The sequence below is a fragment of the Glycine soja genome, chromosome 12, assembly GCF_004193775.1.
Source record: "Glycine soja cultivar W05 chromosome 12, ASM419377v2, whole genome shotgun sequence".
NCBI classification, from domain to species: Eukaryota; Viridiplantae; Streptophyta; class Magnoliopsida; order Fabales; family Fabaceae; genus Glycine; species Glycine soja.
Genome location: NC_041013.1, coordinates 5153961 through 5173930, shown reverse-complemented (window position 1 = coordinate 5173930; position 19970 = coordinate 5153961). Strand labels below are relative to the sequence as shown.

The following is a 19970-nucleotide window of genomic DNA, read 5'->3' as shown; positions in this document are numbered from 1 at the left end:
GGTAATAAACTGATGCAGTCCAAAAAATTGATAAAAAAATTGAAAAACTGAATAAATAAAAAATCAAACGATCTAAATTTTGAAAAATCAATTTTTTTATTAGATTGAATCAGATTTTAAATTTAATTTTAAAAATTGATTCAAATCGAATTTATGTATATATATATATATTTTTATTCATAAATTTATAATATTATTTATTTTTTATTTCTTAAATATTTATAAAATTATTAGAAACTTATATCTATTTTTGAAAAATATATTTAAATAAAGATACTTATACTAATTATTTGAGTTAAGATATATAAATATTTTATGGTTAATTATATAATGACATATAAATAAAATATTTGATATTTTAAATTATTTTTATTGCATATCTTCCTTTTTATTTAGTATAAGTAGGATTAAAATTAAAAATCAATTCAATCTAAATTATTTTAAATTAGATTGAATTAAATGAAAAATTTAAATTATACTGCTTAAATAGTAAATTAATAAAATAAAAATAATTTTTCTCTTCAAAATATTGGATGTATTCGAATTAGTGAACACTCCAAACCTGAATTGATGGATGAAGCAGTGACCCTATCTTTATCTTCTCTTTTACCAAGCTAGCTAGACTTTTTCTCTGACGTGTAACGTTGATAAAACTTTCCATTGTCCTACCATTTACCTGGTGGCTGTGACCTAGTTTTTCTTTCCTTTTCAGTGGCCTTTTAACTGTGCAGGGCGTGAAATGCTCTTTCCACCGTGAAATAAGAAAGACTATATATAATTTATCTGTAAAAAAATCACATGTGCATGATTCATGAGTGGTTGCAACATGTGGAAGTGATTTTAATGAAGAATAATTTTGTAAAAAAGTTTAGTTTTAATATATTACTAATATGAATTGAAGAATTACATTAAATATAACTTGTGAATGGCTTTACACACTTTGCGTCAGCATATAATTGATACTAGTTTCGCGTAAAAAGTATTATAGATTTCATTTGTGTGTGTCATAATAGTTTCGGGTAAAATGTCTTAAAAAACACACACACAGTTCAATGATAAATAGGAATATATGAAGATACTAAAAAGGAATTAATCCGTTTCACTCCCTTCAAATATTAAAATTTTGTGTCCCTTACGTAATGATCGAATGAATAGTTAAATAAACAGAATAAGACAAGAAGATACGTGAACACAAAACAAATAAATGAAACAAAGCTATTTTGCCTCTTATTTCGAAAACAATAAATCTATAGAACAAATTATTATTATTATTATTATTATTATTATTACTTTTATTTCATTCAATCTTTTTTACAATGGAATACAAAAATTGGATTTATGAATGAAAATCACAGTGGAAATGCTTTTGAATAAATTTGATTTTAATAGAAAAATGGAATTAAACAATATAAATTAATTTAATTTAGTTTTTCTGTACCAATTTTTTCTAATTTAGTGACCATCTTATGAGTCAGAAGAAAGCTTTCTCAACCTTAAAGGTATACTATATACCTTGAGGAATACCACAAGTAATCACTTATATCTGCAGTTGTATTTATTTGCTCCAGTAGCCAAAATTTTGAGAATGAATGAGCCTTTGAAATACCGATAGGTTCACTAATCCAACTCCATCCCGAGCCAGAATCATCCAAAGAGCCAACCTCTTCTTTTAAAGATTCAGTTGTGAAGCTTGAAATCATAGATGCAGAGTTAATCTGTCATATCATAAATAACTATAGGATATGCCACTTCTTGTACTAGAAAATGAAAGAAAAGATCTAAACTATAGACTATAGATAGATTAATCACATTATGCATTCCGAAAGGAACTTCATTCGATTGCATCATCTATTTTGATCGCGAAGTTGATAAGGCAAACCTTTGCGGTATTAAGCACTACACTCTTGCAGTCTGGTAAGGTGCTCACAGACCACATGCGGGCAAGTGATATGAATTTCCATTGAAGCTTACTTTTGCATCAGTTTTGGCAATGTTGGCAAGGAAGGCAGCACTTACAGCTCCTATGTTGTAAACTGCAGCCTAAGTTTGAATAGTAAATGTTAAGAGATGTAATTAAAGTATTAAACCATTCATATCATTGAACTGTTTAAGCCTTTGGGATAATTGATTCTAAATGTTAAGGAGTTTGACACTCACGCTTCTTTACCCAACATTTAAGCTTACGGATGGTTCACTAAACAGCCTACATTATGTTCAAAGAAGAGACTAAATCTTCATAAAGCATGTAAAACAAGTATTAACGCAGAAAAGAAAAACTAGCACCATCAGACAACAGTATTTTTCCACAATCAATGTAAAGCAACATAAAATTGGGAAGGAGACAAGAAACATAGAAAACTATGACAAATTGACAAAGATCCAGTGGACCTCCACATTTTTCAAAGCATTTCTTGAGACAGAAACTTTAAAAATAATAAAATAGAGACATTTAGGCCACTAAGATAATCCAGAAAATTGTGGCCGCCTAAATTTAAAACTACCACTTATTACCTCTATATTTGGTCCAAGATATGTAATTGTTGGACCAGTAGCTATCAGCGCTTTTTCACAAAGTTTTATTGCCTTATGCACATTTTTAAGGTGGTCCCACTTAGGCTGTCTAATAATTCCTGCATCATGCAGTTCAGATACTTTTAAAATAGCATACTCAAAATTTTCACTCTAATTATTGTCATCTACATATAAAATGAGAATATGATGTCAAGTTTAAATACTGTTTATTTTTCTTTTTGACTGCATATGGAAGCAAGGTTGACTACTTTTTGTAATTTTACAGAATTGGCAATAAATATGAAATATGAAGATTGAAAGACTGCATACCATACTCATCAATTGGTGTATCAAAATCATAACTAGTAGAAATGAAAGGTCCACCAGTAGTTCGGCCAAAATTAGTCCCTCCATGGTACTGTTTCCAAGCAACCAACCAAAAAAGTTGTGGCATCATCTCGTTTCCTATCTTGAGTAGCTTAAAGTTAAAGCCTTAAACATCATGTAAGGTTGCATGAACATATAGTAATTTTGAAAAGTTCCACCTCGCTGGTAAAAGCGTGCCACAGCAAATGCAAGATCTTCCACTGGTCTGTGAGGCACAACATCACCAAATGAAACAAACCTACAGTTTTATAGAACGCAAAAGGTTACAAGAAAAATAAAAATAGAGTTGAATGTCAAAGGAGATACATTACCAATGAGATCATATTTTGAGTATGACATTCAAATAACTAATGATTTATACAGAAAATGACACTAACCTCCAATTCTCAGTTCATATTGGCAAGTGTACCAAATTTGTCACAAGTAATAAAGTACTCAAAAGTCAGAGTATCGGATCCATCAGAATTTTGTTTGTACTTAGATTAATGAAAACCCAATTTAAGAAATAATAAATTTAAAATAACAAATAAAAAAATATAGAAGATAAGGTAAAAAAGATAAAAGATTTAAAGATAAAATTAAAAGATAAAGAAAAAGGATAAGATAAGAAAAGTGAAAAATGAGAAAGATAAAAGATTAAGATAAAAAAGATAAATTCAAGATAAGATAATGTTGGGACCTAGCATGCCCTATTTGGTTAGGATGTATGATTTTATGATTTTTTTTATCAATTCAGATGATTCTATCATATCCACATCTATTCATTTACTTGCCTTACGATGACAAGCCTATTTTACATATATATCTCTCAAACGCCTTTGCAAAAGACTCAATAGATAAATGCATGAAGTTCTAATTCTAATTCTAGATGTTTGCTTTGACACATGGGTATAATGTAATACTCTATGTCTAACAATGATTTTATTATGGTATCTTTTTTTCTTGTTTTATTATAAGTTATCTTCTCCCAGCGTCTAACTCCTAAAACTAATGCATGCATATCTTTTTTAAATCTTATTTATAAGTTACTCTCTCCCGATCATTTAATCCCTAACAGAATAATAGGAAAAAAAAGGAAATAAAACATCCGATAAATAGTAAAGAGTACATATATGCTTAACTTTCAACATTCATTATATGTATGCATATATGTGATGTTGAAACTCGAAAGTAATTTGATTTTATTCATTTGATCAAAAAGGGTTGTTTGATTGGTGTAAATCTGCCCCTTTTTTTTTTTTTATCTTCGCTTTATGTTTCTTGCCTCCTTTTCCTTTAAACCAAGGTTTTTTTATTTTCTATTTTTTATTTTTTTTACGAAGATTTAAAAAGACTGGTGTAAATTTTTCATCTTCCACGACCCACGTTCCGGAAAAGAAAATCAAAGTTCGTGTTTTTCTTGTTTCTCTCTTCTTCTTCCTCTTGGTCTTGTTTTATTATTTATTTAAGGCCTTAATTTTTTGCAGTTCATTATTGGAGGGGCTAATTATGGTGTTTTGTTTTGTTGGTTGTTGCATGTGCAGAGAGAAGCGTCACGGCTGCAAGCTGTGAACAGGAAGCTAATAGCAGTGAATAAATTACTGATGACGTCTTAAATATCATGGACTCACGAAGGCTAACATTCAAAGTTAGAAAATTAGGGATTGAATTAAGAAGATAAGAGATAAAGTTGTCTTTTAATGAAATATTAAATTAAAAATAAAAATATGAAATTTGTTATAAGGTCCCAGATTTTTGAAACGGAAAAAAAAAAATCAAATTTTATTGATCGATATGATTGTATAATCTACGTAATATTTTATGATTGAACTACATGATAAAATGTGACTTGCAAAATATTGATCCACTGAAGTGTGCATCAAAAAAACATAGAAGCTGTCATAACATATCTCAGAATAAATTCATTAAGGGATACAAATCTCAAATCCTCTAAACTAATCCACTCTGATCATTCAACAAAGTAGTACTCACTCCTTTCTCGCAATCATATATAGGCAATCTCCAGTATTAGCTGTATGATATGTAATAGCTTGGATTCTTTTCTGGTTTATGATAAGAATACGGTCATGAGAACTAGTCCAAGAACAAGGGACACCCACTTGCCATGCGCATAGATTTTCACAGTGCCAGAATTCTCATTTGTAGAATTAATCTGAGATGATTCTGAGGAATCTGGGCACAGTGAATTCTCCTTATCCGCTTTAGGAGCCTTTGCTGAAGGTTCTGGAGGCAAAGAGGGTGATTTTTCGTGGAAGACAATATATAACAGAAGCGACCATAGCATAATAGTCTTGTTTTAGAATAATTTCATAGATACAACAATAGATCCCGTGATCCAGTATTCAACAAATTCGTCACTTCTTTCTCACAATTACATAACTCATCGTAACACTCTCGGTATTAATATATATAGCATATGGTGCAGCAACTAGCTAAACGGTGGAAAATTCAGATATGATATTTTCCTGGTTCTGGTTTATGTTGTCATCACACTCATGAGAAGTGCTCCAAGTCCAAGTGACATCCACATTCCGTACACAGCGATCTTCTCGGTGCCAGAGTTCTGTTCAGTGGGATTAACCTGTGATGAATCTGAAGATGATGACTCGTCCTTATCAGCTTTAGGTGCCTTTGCGGTGTCACTTGAAGGTTCTGGAGCCAAAGAGGGTGATTTTGCAGGTGCCTTGGTAACTGCAAAGAAGTCCATAGGAAGAAGCACTTTCCCCACCTTATAAATAGCAAGATGCTTATCGGTATATATAATGCCAGTGATGGTGGTGTTAACCTCACCCGTTGAGATGTTCACACTCCCTCCGTAACTTATCACATTCAGTTCCACCTTTCCAGGTTTAGCCCCTGCTAGTGTTCTAACAGGGTTCGTCAGTGTATCAAAGTTGGAGCTAGAGACATAGTCTGAAAGAACATGGAACTGTAAGAGCTCGAGCTTTTGCCCATCAGAAAGAGAGTTGAGAAACCCTGCTTTGAGTTCTGAGAAGGCACTGTCATCAGGTGCAAGAATGGTAATGCCACCTGATTTAGTAGTGAGGAGCTGTGCATTGAGTTGGTTGATCAATTGGGTGGTTTTCATGAGACGGATTAGGATGTTGAATGACTTTGCCTTCCTCAGGATTCCAACAATGTCAAGTGCTGGAGTACTTTCAGGAGTGGAATCACTTGGTGACTGTGGCAATGAGGGAACCAATGGTTGTTGAGGAGCCGCAGCTGGTATGGTAGGAGCAGGTTGGGGCGGTTTGAGAGGGGCTGAAGCTGGTGATAATTGGGCTAAGGTGGTTGTCGAATACATAAATGAAATTAGCATTACTAGTGAGAAGGACAAGACAGATTGCTTCTTCAACATGGTTTTTGTTTTGTTAAAAAAAGGTTGTGATGCTTTTGGATATGAATCCAAATGGTTTAATTTGTATTGGCAATGAGGACTTGATGCATTTGTTGTTATGGTGGAGATGGGTTTTATGGAGTAAATATGGGAGTGGAAGACAACGAAAGGTAGGTGATAGGCTTTGTTTTAAAACTATAATAAATTGTAATTTGTGATCATACAATGAGTTAATAGGTGGCATAGGAAATTGAGGTGTTGCATCAAAGAAGATATAAGGTTGTAAGTTACAAACAAAACTCTGCTAAAGGGTTACTTCAGTTCAGATGCTTCACCTGGTTGATTTTTTTTTTCTCTCTCTTTATATTTTTTGTGAGATGGGAAGGCTAACAATGTGTGAAAACTGCTTTTGTATAGAGCATTTATATTTACTCATGATCATGATCAGGATTCATAATGTTTTCGGGAAATTGTGAGTAAATGAGCTATATGAATGGGGGAGTAAACCACTCTGAGGAGGACTTTTTTAATCTCACCGGTGTTTCTTTTTATTTTATATAATTTATTATCATATAATCAATCACAACGGATTAATATGTAAAAATTAGAGTTGAATAGTTTAATATTTAAGTTTAATTTTTACTGAAAATAATTATTAGTAAGATTTTATTTATTCCTCAAGATTTTTTTTTCTCTAATAGAAGAATAAAGAAAAAAAAATTATTGATAATATAAGTTTAAAAAAATTCTAAAATAATGTAAGTTGTAGCTAGAAAATGTCACTTGCCAAAATGAAGTTATACTTATAAAATGTGAATTAATTTTTTTAAATATTATTTAAGTGCGTCGCTTGTAATGAATATAATTTACATATTCTTTAATATATTACACAAGTCATATTTCCTCGATACGACTAGCGTATTTTAAAAAGTAAATAAGTTTGACTTTTAAATATAACTTCGTATTTCTGATGCGACTTTGTATAAACTATTATTTCCCAGCAAATTGGATACACAAAAATACACACAGTAGCTTTCGGTAAAATAAGTATTAATATGTTTAAATATATTTTCGTTTTTTCAGCTATAAATTCACCATTCTCTTCCATAACTTTTTTTGTCTGCGTGAATATTCTCTTCCATAACTAGTAGTTATTTACAATTACAACTTACATTATTTTTTAAAAAAATATTAAAACTTTCACTACTTGAATCATTAAGACAGTCAATTGCACCATTTACAAAAATAAAAAAAAGTCCCATCAAAGCTTATAATCTCCTAAAAAAATTGAAAAAATTAGACAATATTACTTTAAAATTAACAAGTATTTATTTTTAATAAATAAATTATGTTTATAATAACTCATATATCTTGCTTAACCAATTTAAGTATACTCCTTGGTAGTAGCCTAAGAACTAGGGGTACTCATGAGTATGGATTATCCACAAACCAAAATTAACCTAAATAGTTTAGATTAAGTATTTTTTGTGATTGGATTAAATCCAATCCAACCCATTTAAAACTGCTAAATTTTGGGTTGAATCACAGATTTTACTACCTGAACCTATCAACTCGTCCCCTTAACCTATTAATTTGTATTAAATTATTATTATTGTTATATATATATATATAATTTTAAAAATTATCAAACTTAGTAACTAAGAGTGAGATTATCTCTTCTTTTTTCAGTTCTTACGATTTCATTTGGTCACTTCTACAAAATTAGAATTTCAACTCTCAGTTGATTGTAGAAAATCTATTTTATTTTTTTAATTTATTTTAAATTATTTTAGATTTAGTTGAAGTTTCATTTATACTACTCATTTGACTACTTGAGAATATTAAAATTTTTAAATTATTGTAATAGTTTTTGGGATTTTAAGCTTCTTGGGTGTGATTCTTTAATTTGTTTATTATATTTTAATTTTTAAATTATATTTAACATAATATATGTTAGTCTATGAAATGATGATAAAAACAATATAATTTCCTTTATCTTTTCTTTCACTATTTGACTATACATATTTAATTAAATTGAATCATGAATTTTGTCAAAATCAATCCGAACCGACCTACATGCCTCCTTACTAAGAATATACAAATAAGCTTGTAGGTGTTTGTTTTATTTTTTTAATCTTTCCAGACAAACAACCTTTTAAAGAAAACCGAAAACTCATTGAATACTTGTGACACAGTGGAGGACCAATTTTAAATCGAGTTTTAACTCTGACAAAAAAGAAACTTCTAACAAAACACTCGATAGGCTACATGACTTTCTTGAAATTGTGAAATGTCCCATAATTGAAAGGAGACACGAGGAGCTTGGAATTATATCAACATTGGAATTCATACAATGCACGGTGTTTTTAGTAAAAAGAGAGAAAAAAAAATAATAGAATAAAATGTTTAAAATTTTTAAAAGCAAAAATGAAATACATTAAAAAACAAAAAGAAAGTACAAACTGTCCGGATATTGACACGTGATAACTATTGGACAGTTTTTATATATATAATAAATATAATAGACAATCCAAACTATTTTTTTTATTTATAGATTTAGACATTTAGTTCCTCGAGAAAACAAGTATATAAAGCCAGAAAGTAAACATACATTCACCATTATCTTGGAGTAAATACCTTCTAAATTGAACTAAGAATCAAATAGTAAATAACCTCGGACTTCATCATTATATATTCATTCAAAGGAGTCAAATCCAATTTTCATAAAAAAAGAAGAAATGGCAGTATTACAAAATTGATTGCGCCTTAAACCACCATCAGTTTATATAAGGCAATGAATAAATACAGGATTGAAAAAGTATGATAACACAAGTTCATTTTGCATTACTTGTACTTCAATTGAAAAAGAATCTCCTCCATATTCATGCACTCAAATGTGGTGAAACTTGTTTGAGGAACACACTTGAGAATTATCTCCACCCGAAATGAAATGAACTGTAACTATAACTGAAACTAATGGCTGATCATCTACTTTGTTTTGATCGTTTCTTATATTGTTCATATAGCTGTAGTGATAGAGTAGTCCTATCCAACTCCTTTCTCAACCTTTCGTTCTCCTTTATGTCATGAAGAACCATAAAATGGGAACAAAGTTTCCTTTTCAACTCATTGTCATCAAATGAATTTGTAACTGTTGTAGAACCAATGGAAGGTGAAATAGCAGGGCCATTTGCTCGTCTCTTCTTGTTATTTAATTTTATACTGTCACTCTGTTGTGTGAAACATAATTCCTGGTCCAGAGACATTTCCTTAAAAGCTTGTTGAGGAGAGGACTTGGATAAAAGGACCTGGTTATTTGCAGTACTCATGCTTGAAATGCCCGAAGCCAGTGTTGATATAGCTGGATGATAATGACTGGACAAAAGATTGAGTTCCCAAAGTACTGAGGCAAGGGCACCACTTAAATTGGGGTCTGTGGAATATGGTAGATATTTCTGCATACCAAAGAGGGAGACAATCCATAAAAGCATACAGAAAAAGAATGGTCCTCACTAAAATATTTTGCAATGAAATTCACAAGTTTAGCATTTTTACCATAGACCCTTCGACATAAAAAAATTCATACCCAGTCTTTCTTTAAAAAATAAGCTACCTACAAAATAATCTTTTAAATAAAAAGAATAGCTTCAGGCTGATGCAGATTACTTTGGAAGCATTTCTCCCTCCTTCCCCTTTCCTTTATAATTGTACCAGATTCTTGTCATTATCATTCATCTCTAAACAAGAGGCCTCATGCTTCAACACTTTGTACTTTAGGATTTTGAACTAATGCATAGATTTGTTGTATTATTAGCAATTACATAATCCAGAAAAATAATTATAGTACACTTTAAGGTCATAGATCTGAAAGTAATTTAATAATTAATAATATATTGAAAAGAGAAGAGGCACAACCAAAGAACACTCAAATGTATTTACCTAGCAAATATGTTTGTAACAAGAACTTTATTGAAATAAAAGACTACCTATTTACACAATATATACACTGACAAACCAATGTCACAGATTATCCTTAACTTCATATAAATGCAACTTCAAGAAAAATAAGTATCACCTTAAACTTATCTTTTTGGCATCTTAACAAATTCTAGAAATGGAGTTTCAAAAGAGAATATCACTAGTGGATGGATATTTACAAGGAATGGAGGACTTCTTTTGGCATACCCAGTTTAATTTTCCTTTTTTTCCCTTTTATTATGACTCCTTAGGAGGATGTCTTAACATCTGCACTCTAGTTGTACACCCTCTTCTCCCCATTTAATTAAATTTCTCAAACTATATAAAAAAAGGAGAATATATGAAGCAAAGATTCTGCACTTAATGTAAACAAATAATACATGAAAGAAGCTTACATGAATTGTGCCAGAAACAGAGCCCCCTCCAATGTCATTTTCCAATAAATTTCTGCATTTGACATTCTTCTGAAGGAGATGCTTTACTGTGACCAAGGCTGAAATGGGTTCAAAGAAAAACTAAATATAAGTTTGTTTCTCTTTTGTTTTTTTAGTTTTCTATTTCCTGCGATTTCTTACCAAAGGTAGTAGGGCATATGAAATTGAAGGTTGATATAAGAATATTAAAATACCAGCCATGGAATCCGCTGATCCAACACACAGTGAAAGCGTTGCTAATCGTTTTATAAATGCAGCAGTCTTCTGCATGTCATGTTGCTTATCATCACACAACATTATCTTCAAAGCTTCTGCCAACACCTCTCCTTGATCTCTGGTTCATAAAAATAAAGCATATAAATTAAGTGGAATAAGTTAAAAAAAAACTGAAAAAATTTACTAACAAGGTGCATCTCCTCGTACAACATTAAAGTTTAAAAAAGGAAAAAATTAAAAAAGACAAAAACAAAATTCAATACCACTTTATGTTTCCATGCTTCCATTGGATATATATATATATATATTATATCATGCATATATGGAACTAACTGATTCTAAAAGCACTTGCAGTTAGGTGAAGGCCTGGTAATCATTTTTATCTCCAAATCTCTAATGCATTCATTCATGAAAAAGTCGCTGGGGTTTTAGGTGTCAATATATGCAAGCACACTTCACCTCAGGCTAAAATTTTAATTTAATTAGAAAATTGAGGGCAGAAAAGACTGTATTCCTAACTATAGGATAATGAAGAGTTTGGTACCCACTTATTCTAAAAGCTCAAGTCGTTAGGCAGAGATCTGTAGGATGAATTGTAGTCACTAAATTTATAGGCATACTTATGTGTGTAAACTAGCATGTAAGACAACACAAAAACAAGTACATTAATATCATATCCAGATATCCACAGCAATGACCTATCCTGCATGCGTCTAGTAGATTTTCAGAACAAGAACATACTGGTTATTTGGAAAAAAAAATTGAAAAAAAAAATGAATGGGAGACTTCAGACAGAAATTTAATGCAAACCTTCCTGGCCTGTATTCAAGTACAAGATTGTAAAGATGGAGAAAGAAGTCCTGTAAATCAACATTCAAGGCATCAAGATTGTTCCTCATCACTTTAAAAGCAACAATGCAACACTGGAGACGTTCTGATACGGTCAAACATTTAGAACACTTGTCAGAAGTGTTGCCTGAGTTGCTACTTCCAGAAGCAAGTACTCTCAGATGGTTCATTAGATCACCCATGAAATCAAGGTCAATCAAATGTGAAAATTTTGCCAGTCCTTTCAGACATGGAGCAAGCAAAGGGAGGGGTTCCACTGCAGCAGATAATGCCCCAGCGTTTGCTTCAGGCCTGAGCAAGAAAGTCAGGGAAAATTATCAACCATCATGACAGAAAGTGATGAATGCTCATTCAAAAGTTACTTAGTTACACACACAAACAAAAACTACACAAGAAATATTAACACAGCAAAATATAAAGAACAAAAAAAAAATAACGAATCCAATTCAATGGAAAACAGGGTTTATGAACTGAGAACACTAATGTTTCCCTCTGATATAGTAATATACGTGATATAAAAACACACCTGGCACCTATGGACTGCATTGTCTTCTTCAAAATGCGAAAGTATGTCTCAAAGACAGCAGAGAGTGTTTCAGTTTGCATCTGTTTCTTCTCCATAACATCTGGGGCTAAGGATGCAGCCTTGTAATCAGCTTCAACCTACAAACACATAACTAACACATCACTACAATATCATCCATCCCTAAGAAAAAACCAGAACAGTGATTTTTATGGGGAAAAGTAATAACCTCCTCTCTTGTCTTAGAGATCATTTCTTTCTTACTTTTCTTTCTATCATTCTCCAACTGATTTGATGCCTCCAAGTTTTTCCTTTTCTTACTTTTTTTGTTTTTAAATTTCTGATCATCTTCTATCCTTTTAGCCATCACAAGATCCTCATCAAATGAAAGGGACAAGAAAACCTGAAAAGGCATGCAAAGAAGAAGCATTACTAAACAACTCTGTTAAACATTACACAAAATAAAATAGGTTTCACTAAAATATAGCTACAGGACACAATTTGTTTGTGCCTTTTTGAAAAAAAAAACACTTTTTGTTATTGAAACATGTTAAAAAAATACATCATAAGTTTTTCAGAGGAAAAAACCTACAAAAAACTATTTAAGTGCTTTACCCGTGGCATGAGCTAAAATAATTACTTGGGGGGAGGGGGCTCTAAACATAGTTGTATCATAGAATAACTTTTTTTCAGCTTAAACAAGCAGCCCCTTGATGATTTTACCACACAAAAAAGTAAAATAGCAACTGACTAGAGAAACAGTAAATTGACATAGTACAGAATTCAAATGAAAGATACAAATATAGGAGGGGGTGGGTCATACATCAACGGAATCTGGGTGCATTTGGCAATTATGAGCTTTAACATGATCGGCAATCAATCGAACAGCCTCCACAGTAACTTCACCCCCATGTTTACCCTCATTTGCAAAGAGTGAATTAATTGTGGAACAACAAAGTTTCCTGTATGTGTCAATAATAAATTTCAATCAGGTACACAATAGCAAGTATCATGAAATAGAAAAATCATTATCCATATGCATTATCTAAGCAAGAAAATAACTGGTAAGTGGCAACCAACAAGGTATTGTTTTGCCAAAAGATACAGGGATCAATGTTAAAAATTGACGCTGAGTATACAAAACTGTATGTCTTTGAGTCATTCCACTACTTGAGAAATTGAAATTAGAATCCTGCCTGGCCTTCAGAACTCAGCTTCCATGGAAAAGTGAATGATGTCCCAAAAAATGTAACTAATACCAGAAATATTGTTACAGTGCTTAGAGACATAACTTACAATCATGGAATAAAACAAGATATTTAGTTATGAAACTTGGCAACAAGTTCCTGTGGTAGAATTCATTACTGACTACACACCTGAAGCATGTAATATTTTTAAACGATAGTTTTAGTAGTGCAAGCTAATCAACAAGATAGTTGGGGTTGGGGGGTGGATCCCAGTGGGGTATACACAGTGGGCAGTGCTTACAAAGTGCTCAATAGGCACTTATCAGGGGAAAATAATGACAAAGTGTTTAAGGAATTATGGAAGCTCAAACTTCTAAGTAAAGTGTCACACTTTGCTTGGAGGTTGATTTTGGATAGGCTACCAACAAAGGTCAATTTAAGGAGGAGGAATGTGGATTTGAATGATGTATCTTGCCCTTTCTATAGATCTTGCGAGGAGGATGCATCTCATCTATTTTTCAGCTGTGATAAGATTTGGCCTCTATGGTGGGAAGCAATGTCTTGGTTAAACATAGCTGGTGCTTTGTTGGAATCGCCTAGAGACCACTTCCTTCAGCATTCTCACAGATATCTCAAGGGTATTAGCATTCAGCGATGGCAAATGTGGTGGATTTCCTTAACTTGGTGCATATGGTATCAAAGGAACAAGACTGTTTTCTCAAATGAATGATTCAACTGCCAATAGCTGATGGATGATGCAATATTTTTCTGCTGGATATGGCTCAAGAATATGGAAAAAGGATTTGATATCCCTTTTCATTCATGGGCTAGCAATATAAGGGTCGGGTTTTGTAATCAGGGGGGGATTGCTCTATAGGTTACTTTTGGTGGAGGGATGTCTACTTTAATCCAGACCTATGGATGCTTAATTCTTGCAATACAGCTTGTATTAGGACTCCATAGGTCTTTACATAGTACAGGAACAGTATATATATATATATATATATATATATATATATATATATATATATATATATATATCAGTACCACTTGTACTAATCTTATTATAATAATACAAATTAATTTTGCTGATTAAAAAAAATAAAATTCACATCCTCCAATTCTTCTCGATAAGGTATGTTTTCCAAAACTTGGCAAAATATTATGTATACTCTCCAACACTGCCTCAATCTCAAGAAAAAAATATGCACACGTTATTTCCCCCAATAAATGACTCAAAGGAACTTCCATTAAGAAAAATCTTTTTCTGTACATTATAAAATCCAATGGCCAGTAAATTATAAACAATTATCTATGTACACTAGAACTACACAAGGCAGTCTAGCATATTAAATTTTAATCCAACAAGAACCCAATTACCATAGACTTTTGCCTTATGTCCCAAATGAAAGCATACATAGTTTCCTTCTAATAATGAATCTTCACCCTAAAATTTGAATAACATTTATAAAACTAATTTCATGCCTTCCATAGGAAACTCCACAAAATTCAGGAGAAAGCTTATTATAATGAAGTATGGTCAACAGCAAACATACAACATAACCTTATAGCGTCATTAGGAGAGCTTATGTTTCTGACAGTAGCATCCAACAAACTTTCACGAAAGTTGAAATGGGGATTTGCATCAAGCAAAGAACAAATACAACGAACTGCTACATGCTGAAATAAAGGCTTCTTTTCTAAGGCTACTAGCCTTTGCAAGTATGCCTGACAACATGACAAAAGTAAAAAAGAAAACATCTTAGTCGCACAAATATTAACAAAATTCATATTTTATAACAATTTCTAACAAGATATCTCAAAAAAATTGGCCAATGGAGCAAGTAGGTTCAAGAAAAAGGCAATAAGCACCATTGCAAGCACATGAACTGGAAGTCATATATGACAGTATAACTATGTTTCAGCTAAACAAAGTAATTATAGTAAGCGTAACACTTAAGCATGAATATGAACCTTGTATGCAGAAAGAAGAGTTGACTCATAATAACGCATCTTTCTAACAGTCTTTGAAACCTTCATATCTAGTTCCTTTTCAGTAGGAAGCCTGATCCGATAGCTGCCACGTTGTATCCATTGACATGAAAGTTGAAATAATAAGAATAGAATTAATACTGATTGTCGAAGCAAAATAATCATACTATCATCATTACATATAAATGTGCATTATAATATAATACGTAATATATAACTATCAGGCAATACCCAGGGACAATATCTTTGAAAACAGCCAAGAGGGATAGAAGTCCAAGTTTAACAATGGTATCATCATTATCTTTAGATATCTGCACCATCTCCTTCAAAAATTTAATATTGGACTCTGGATCTGTAAGCAAGGCATTCCCCAATTCTGCAAGTTTATGCTTCTTACTTTCAAATGCCTCCTCAGCTGTAAGATCTTCCTTTACCTCAGCCTAAACAAAAGTAAAGAGACCATACAAAAAATTATGCACAACATCAAGTTCTATAATTTCTAGTCTTGCAAAAGTTGGCATTTCAAGAGAATATATGAAAAAACAATTATTTTTACTTTTAAGTGGAATGCTTGCAACACAATATTTCCAGCACATTCTACTATTAGGTGAATTTATGTGGAATGTGGATCCTATTAAATAACTTGGGCACACTCTTTATTTAGGGGGACACACATGAAAATAACTTAACACTAGTGTCTGCTGCTAGCATTTCTCTGTTTTTAATGGATATTATTGTTTAAGTGACATGCTAACATTAGATTCTTTTTAAACAAAGCATTCTATTTGAAAATTGATACAGTATCAGATGTAAAGAAGAAAAGGATCTTTGGTAAAACCATAAAAAGAGTAATATGATAGTCAATTTGATTTGATAATACCAATACTGCTGCTTGTGGTGTCTCTTCCACTTCTGCTTTAGCCACCTCTTTCCCTTGTTGTTTTGCGTCTTTTCTCATTTTCTTAAGCTTGGCTCTCTTTTCAGCCTTAGTTAGCTTGACCATACCTTTGTCTTTTTTGACATTCTCTCCAGTTCTCTCTTCACTTGGATCATTTTCCAATACTGTCTTCGTAGCTACAGTGTGTGAGAACAGCATCCATTACCAAAGCACTTGATAAAAGTAATAAAAGAGCAATCAGACGACAACAATGCATAAATTATATATTGAACACTAAATACCTGTCCGGTAATGGATCTTTCCATCCAATGTCTTGATTGGAAGAGCATCTACACGATCAACCTGCAAACCAGTTTCTTCTTTTTCTTTCTTGAGAGCATTCTTTTGCATGCGTTTCTCATAAAGTTTCTCCAATGCATCGTCTTTGGCATCAGCAACCCGTGTAACATGCCTAAGGATGTGTGAGAAAGTCATTTCCAAAGTAACCATCATATAAAACTCATAACAACAATGTACATTCACATAAGCCAAACAGTTACAATTCAGAAGACATTTCCGCACTGTACAAGTGATAGGGAGGAGATAACCTATGAATCACAGACACTTACACTGAGACACGGCTAAAGTCTAAAACATAGATAGGACATGGGGACACATTATATCTGATCAACATGACAAATTTAAATTGATAATTAAGATTTATATAGTATATACTTATATATTCATCTTAAGACAAGTTGTTAAGCTTTATAATTTTCATATGAAAATAAGCCTCACAAAAAAGGTATTAAGAGTCATCATTTTCCACAATGCAAGAACTTTATCTCATTACAAAAAGAACATAAGAAAACCACTTCCTAAGGTTTTTAATAGAGTCTCACAAAAAAAAAATTACTAAGAGAAAACATCATTGAAAAGAGAAAAAAAAATCTTGTTAATATTAATTTAATCTATAGGTTATTTAAAAAAATGTGTTCGGTGTCCAGGCAATGTCTCCGCTGTGTCCAAGCATAAAAGAAAAAAAAATTGGACACTGCAAAAGCGTGTCCGTCGCGTGTCAGTGTCGGGAATGTCGACACTCCTTCAGCCGACGTGTCCGTGCTTCAAAGGAGATAACAAGCATGCTACATGCCTACTCTAAAAATTCAAATAGCAGGCGCAAGAAGCTTTTTGTCACAGTACATGGACTGACAAAAAAAAAATACAATGCAAAAGGAAAAAAAAAAAAACCTTTTCATTGCCAATCTAAAGCTTAATGATGCTATGGAAATTTCTGACTGATAAGTCTGTAAAAAATTTCTGCTTTCATAAACGGTGAAGTAAAATAATTCAATTATTTCACCTAATTATGCACCTAAACAGTCAAAGTCGACAATAAACAAGGATAAGCCGAGTTTCTCAAATACTAACATAAACTCCGCTACCACTGAAAGGTTTCAAAGAATCCGAATATGCAAAATTTATAATTTTCCCTATTTATAACAGGATATTTTAGCTAACAGTTTACACAGAATATAGCATTGCAAGTAAGGAGTGACACTATAAAATAATGAAGAAGAAAAAAAGGAGAAAAGATTAGAAAAAGGGTTGAAAGCAAGAAGCGAACTTGGTGATTGAACGGGTGTCCAAGGTGGAAAGCAAGGAGGCATAGGCGCGGTTCTCCTTGACGAATTGGAGGTCATCGTCGGAAACTTCAACTTCCTCGTCAGGAATCTCCGGCGGAAGCTCCGGTGGAAGAACGATTCTATCCTTCTTCTTCCCCATCTATGAATGAGAGTGGGGTTTTGTTAGGGTTTAATGCTGTTAGGAAGAAGAAGAAAAAAGCATTGCCCCAATTTAACGTGTAAGCGAAAACGGGTCGAACCGTAAACCCGAAGAACCCGAAAACGGGTGCGAGGATAGAAAATAAACATGGATCCAATTGTCGGTTAGTTTGGTTCGAATTTGCCTATAAAATATCAGAAAATCCATATCAATATAACCCGACACCATTTCAAATCCAACTGCATTAGATTCCAAATTATGAGATGATTTAATGGAAGATTTAATTAGGGTCTTCCTATATCCACTTCCCTTTTCTAAGTAAATAGGGAAGTATATTTTGAAAAAAGGGAAATAAATATAAACTGTCTTTAATTTCTTAAATTTTGGATTTAATTTTAGTCTTTAAAATAAAATTTACATTATTTAGGCCCTCAAATTTGCGAAAAGCATTTTTTAATTAAGTCCATCTTCACTATCTTTTTACCGTTTAGATGCACAATTTGTGATAATAGTTGACAACTAAAAAGATTAAAAAAAATCACATCGGGATTTGAGAGACTAACAAAGAACTATTTTTAAAATATGTTTAAATCTTTTATAGCTATTATTTCAAAAGAAATTATATTTAAAATTTATTATGAGTTATTATTTTTCCTAAGAATAACAATGATGTAATACTTGTTTAAAATTTATAAATAAAAATGTAAATATTATAAACTAACTGATTAAAGATAAATGGTTAATGCGTTAAAATTAATATTAAACCATTTCACATGATTATGACAAAAAAATATAATATCATACATATATATATATATATATATATATATATATATATATATATATATGCACACTTAATATTATGAATAGCATTATTTTAAGATATAAAATAAAAAATACATATAATAATAATAAAACATCTTTATTCTTATAATAGAATTATATATTTATCAAAATAAATATAAAATTAATTATGTAAACTTAATAAATACATACAAAAATTAATATTACATAAAGAAAGAATATTTATATTTACAAAAATACTACATAAATACCATTGCAAATTACATTATTTTCTTAATAAGTTCATTTTATTTTTAAATTTTTTTATTTTAAAATTATTTACATCTAATTAGGTCAACAACTATGTATTTGTTACATCTAGTATAATTACATTATTCTTTGTTTTAATTAAATGCTAATTTAATATAATTAAATTAGTTACATCTAATTAGGTCAACAACTATGCATTTGTTAATATAATCAAATTCATTATTGATAACTAAGCTAGTTAAATTTGATTAAACCAAATGAACATTATTGTAAAATTCAAGTATCCATCAAAACAAGGACTCACATTACATTTAATTATTATTGTTCGTGAAATATATTTTAATAACTGAATTTTAAAAATAAATTATATTAATGTATTTATACTATATACACGAACATAATAATTTATATTCCCTTAATTATAACATATTATTGATAATTAAGAAAAAAAAGTTATATATTGATCATATAAAAAAATTTACATGATTATCTAATTATAACTATCATGTATGATAAGTTTATTAACTTTTAAAATAATTATTTTAAAATAATTTAAACAATAATGTATAATTAGACGAGAGTTTAAACATCATCATATATAGGGCATTTTCTTGTTGCATTCACTTAATCGAGCTCTTCTTTGCTGCTCACATAAGCGAACTTAGCTTATAAGCTCAGTTACTACTGAGTACAAAGCCCAAGGAAAGACAGAGCACCAAAAAAAGTGTTTCAGAGAAAGAACAAGAGTCTAGCAGCTTCTATGCTCAAGGACTCCTCCGTAGTCTTTTCACTGGTTGCTTCTCTTATGGCTATGAATAACTAAATTAACCTTTTGTCAGAG

General features: G+C 31.4%; 2 protein-coding genes and 1 pseudogene across 2 annotated transcripts; all 3 read right to left on the bottom strand.

The window, feature by feature from the left end:
• Positions 1 to 1493: 1493 nt before the first annotated feature.
• LOC114380302 lies at positions 1494 to 3122 on the bottom strand (annotated as a pseudogene).
• A 2037-nt stretch (positions 3123 to 5159) lies between these two features.
• Positions 5160 to 6349, bottom strand: LOC114379871 (fasciclin-like arabinogalactan protein 12). The gene has a single exon (XM_028338663.1). The coding sequence runs from the start codon at positions 6254 to 6256 to the stop codon at positions 5375 to 5377; it is 882 nt and encodes a 293-aa protein (XP_028194464.1). The 5' UTR covers positions 6257 to 6349; the 3' UTR covers positions 5160 to 5374.
• Positions 6350 to 8894: 2545 nt separating this feature from the next.
• On the bottom strand, positions 8895 to 18134 carry LOC114380029 (nucleolar complex protein 3 homolog). The gene is made up of 13 exons (XM_028338923.1): positions 17919 to 18134; positions 16594 to 16763; positions 16295 to 16488; positions 15646 to 15854; positions 15397 to 15499; positions 14987 to 15150; positions 13059 to 13197; positions 12465 to 12638; positions 12239 to 12375; positions 11674 to 12003; positions 10842 to 10981; positions 10609 to 10706; positions 8895 to 9690 (listed from the first exon to the last, which is right to left on the bottom strand). Exons 1-13 carry the CDS (start codon positions 18074 to 18076, stop codon positions 9220 to 9222), a joined length of 2487 nt encoding a protein of 828 aa, XP_028194724.1. The 5' UTR covers positions 18077 to 18134; the 3' UTR covers positions 8895 to 9219.
• Between the last annotated feature and the right edge of the window lie 1836 nt (positions 18135 to 19970).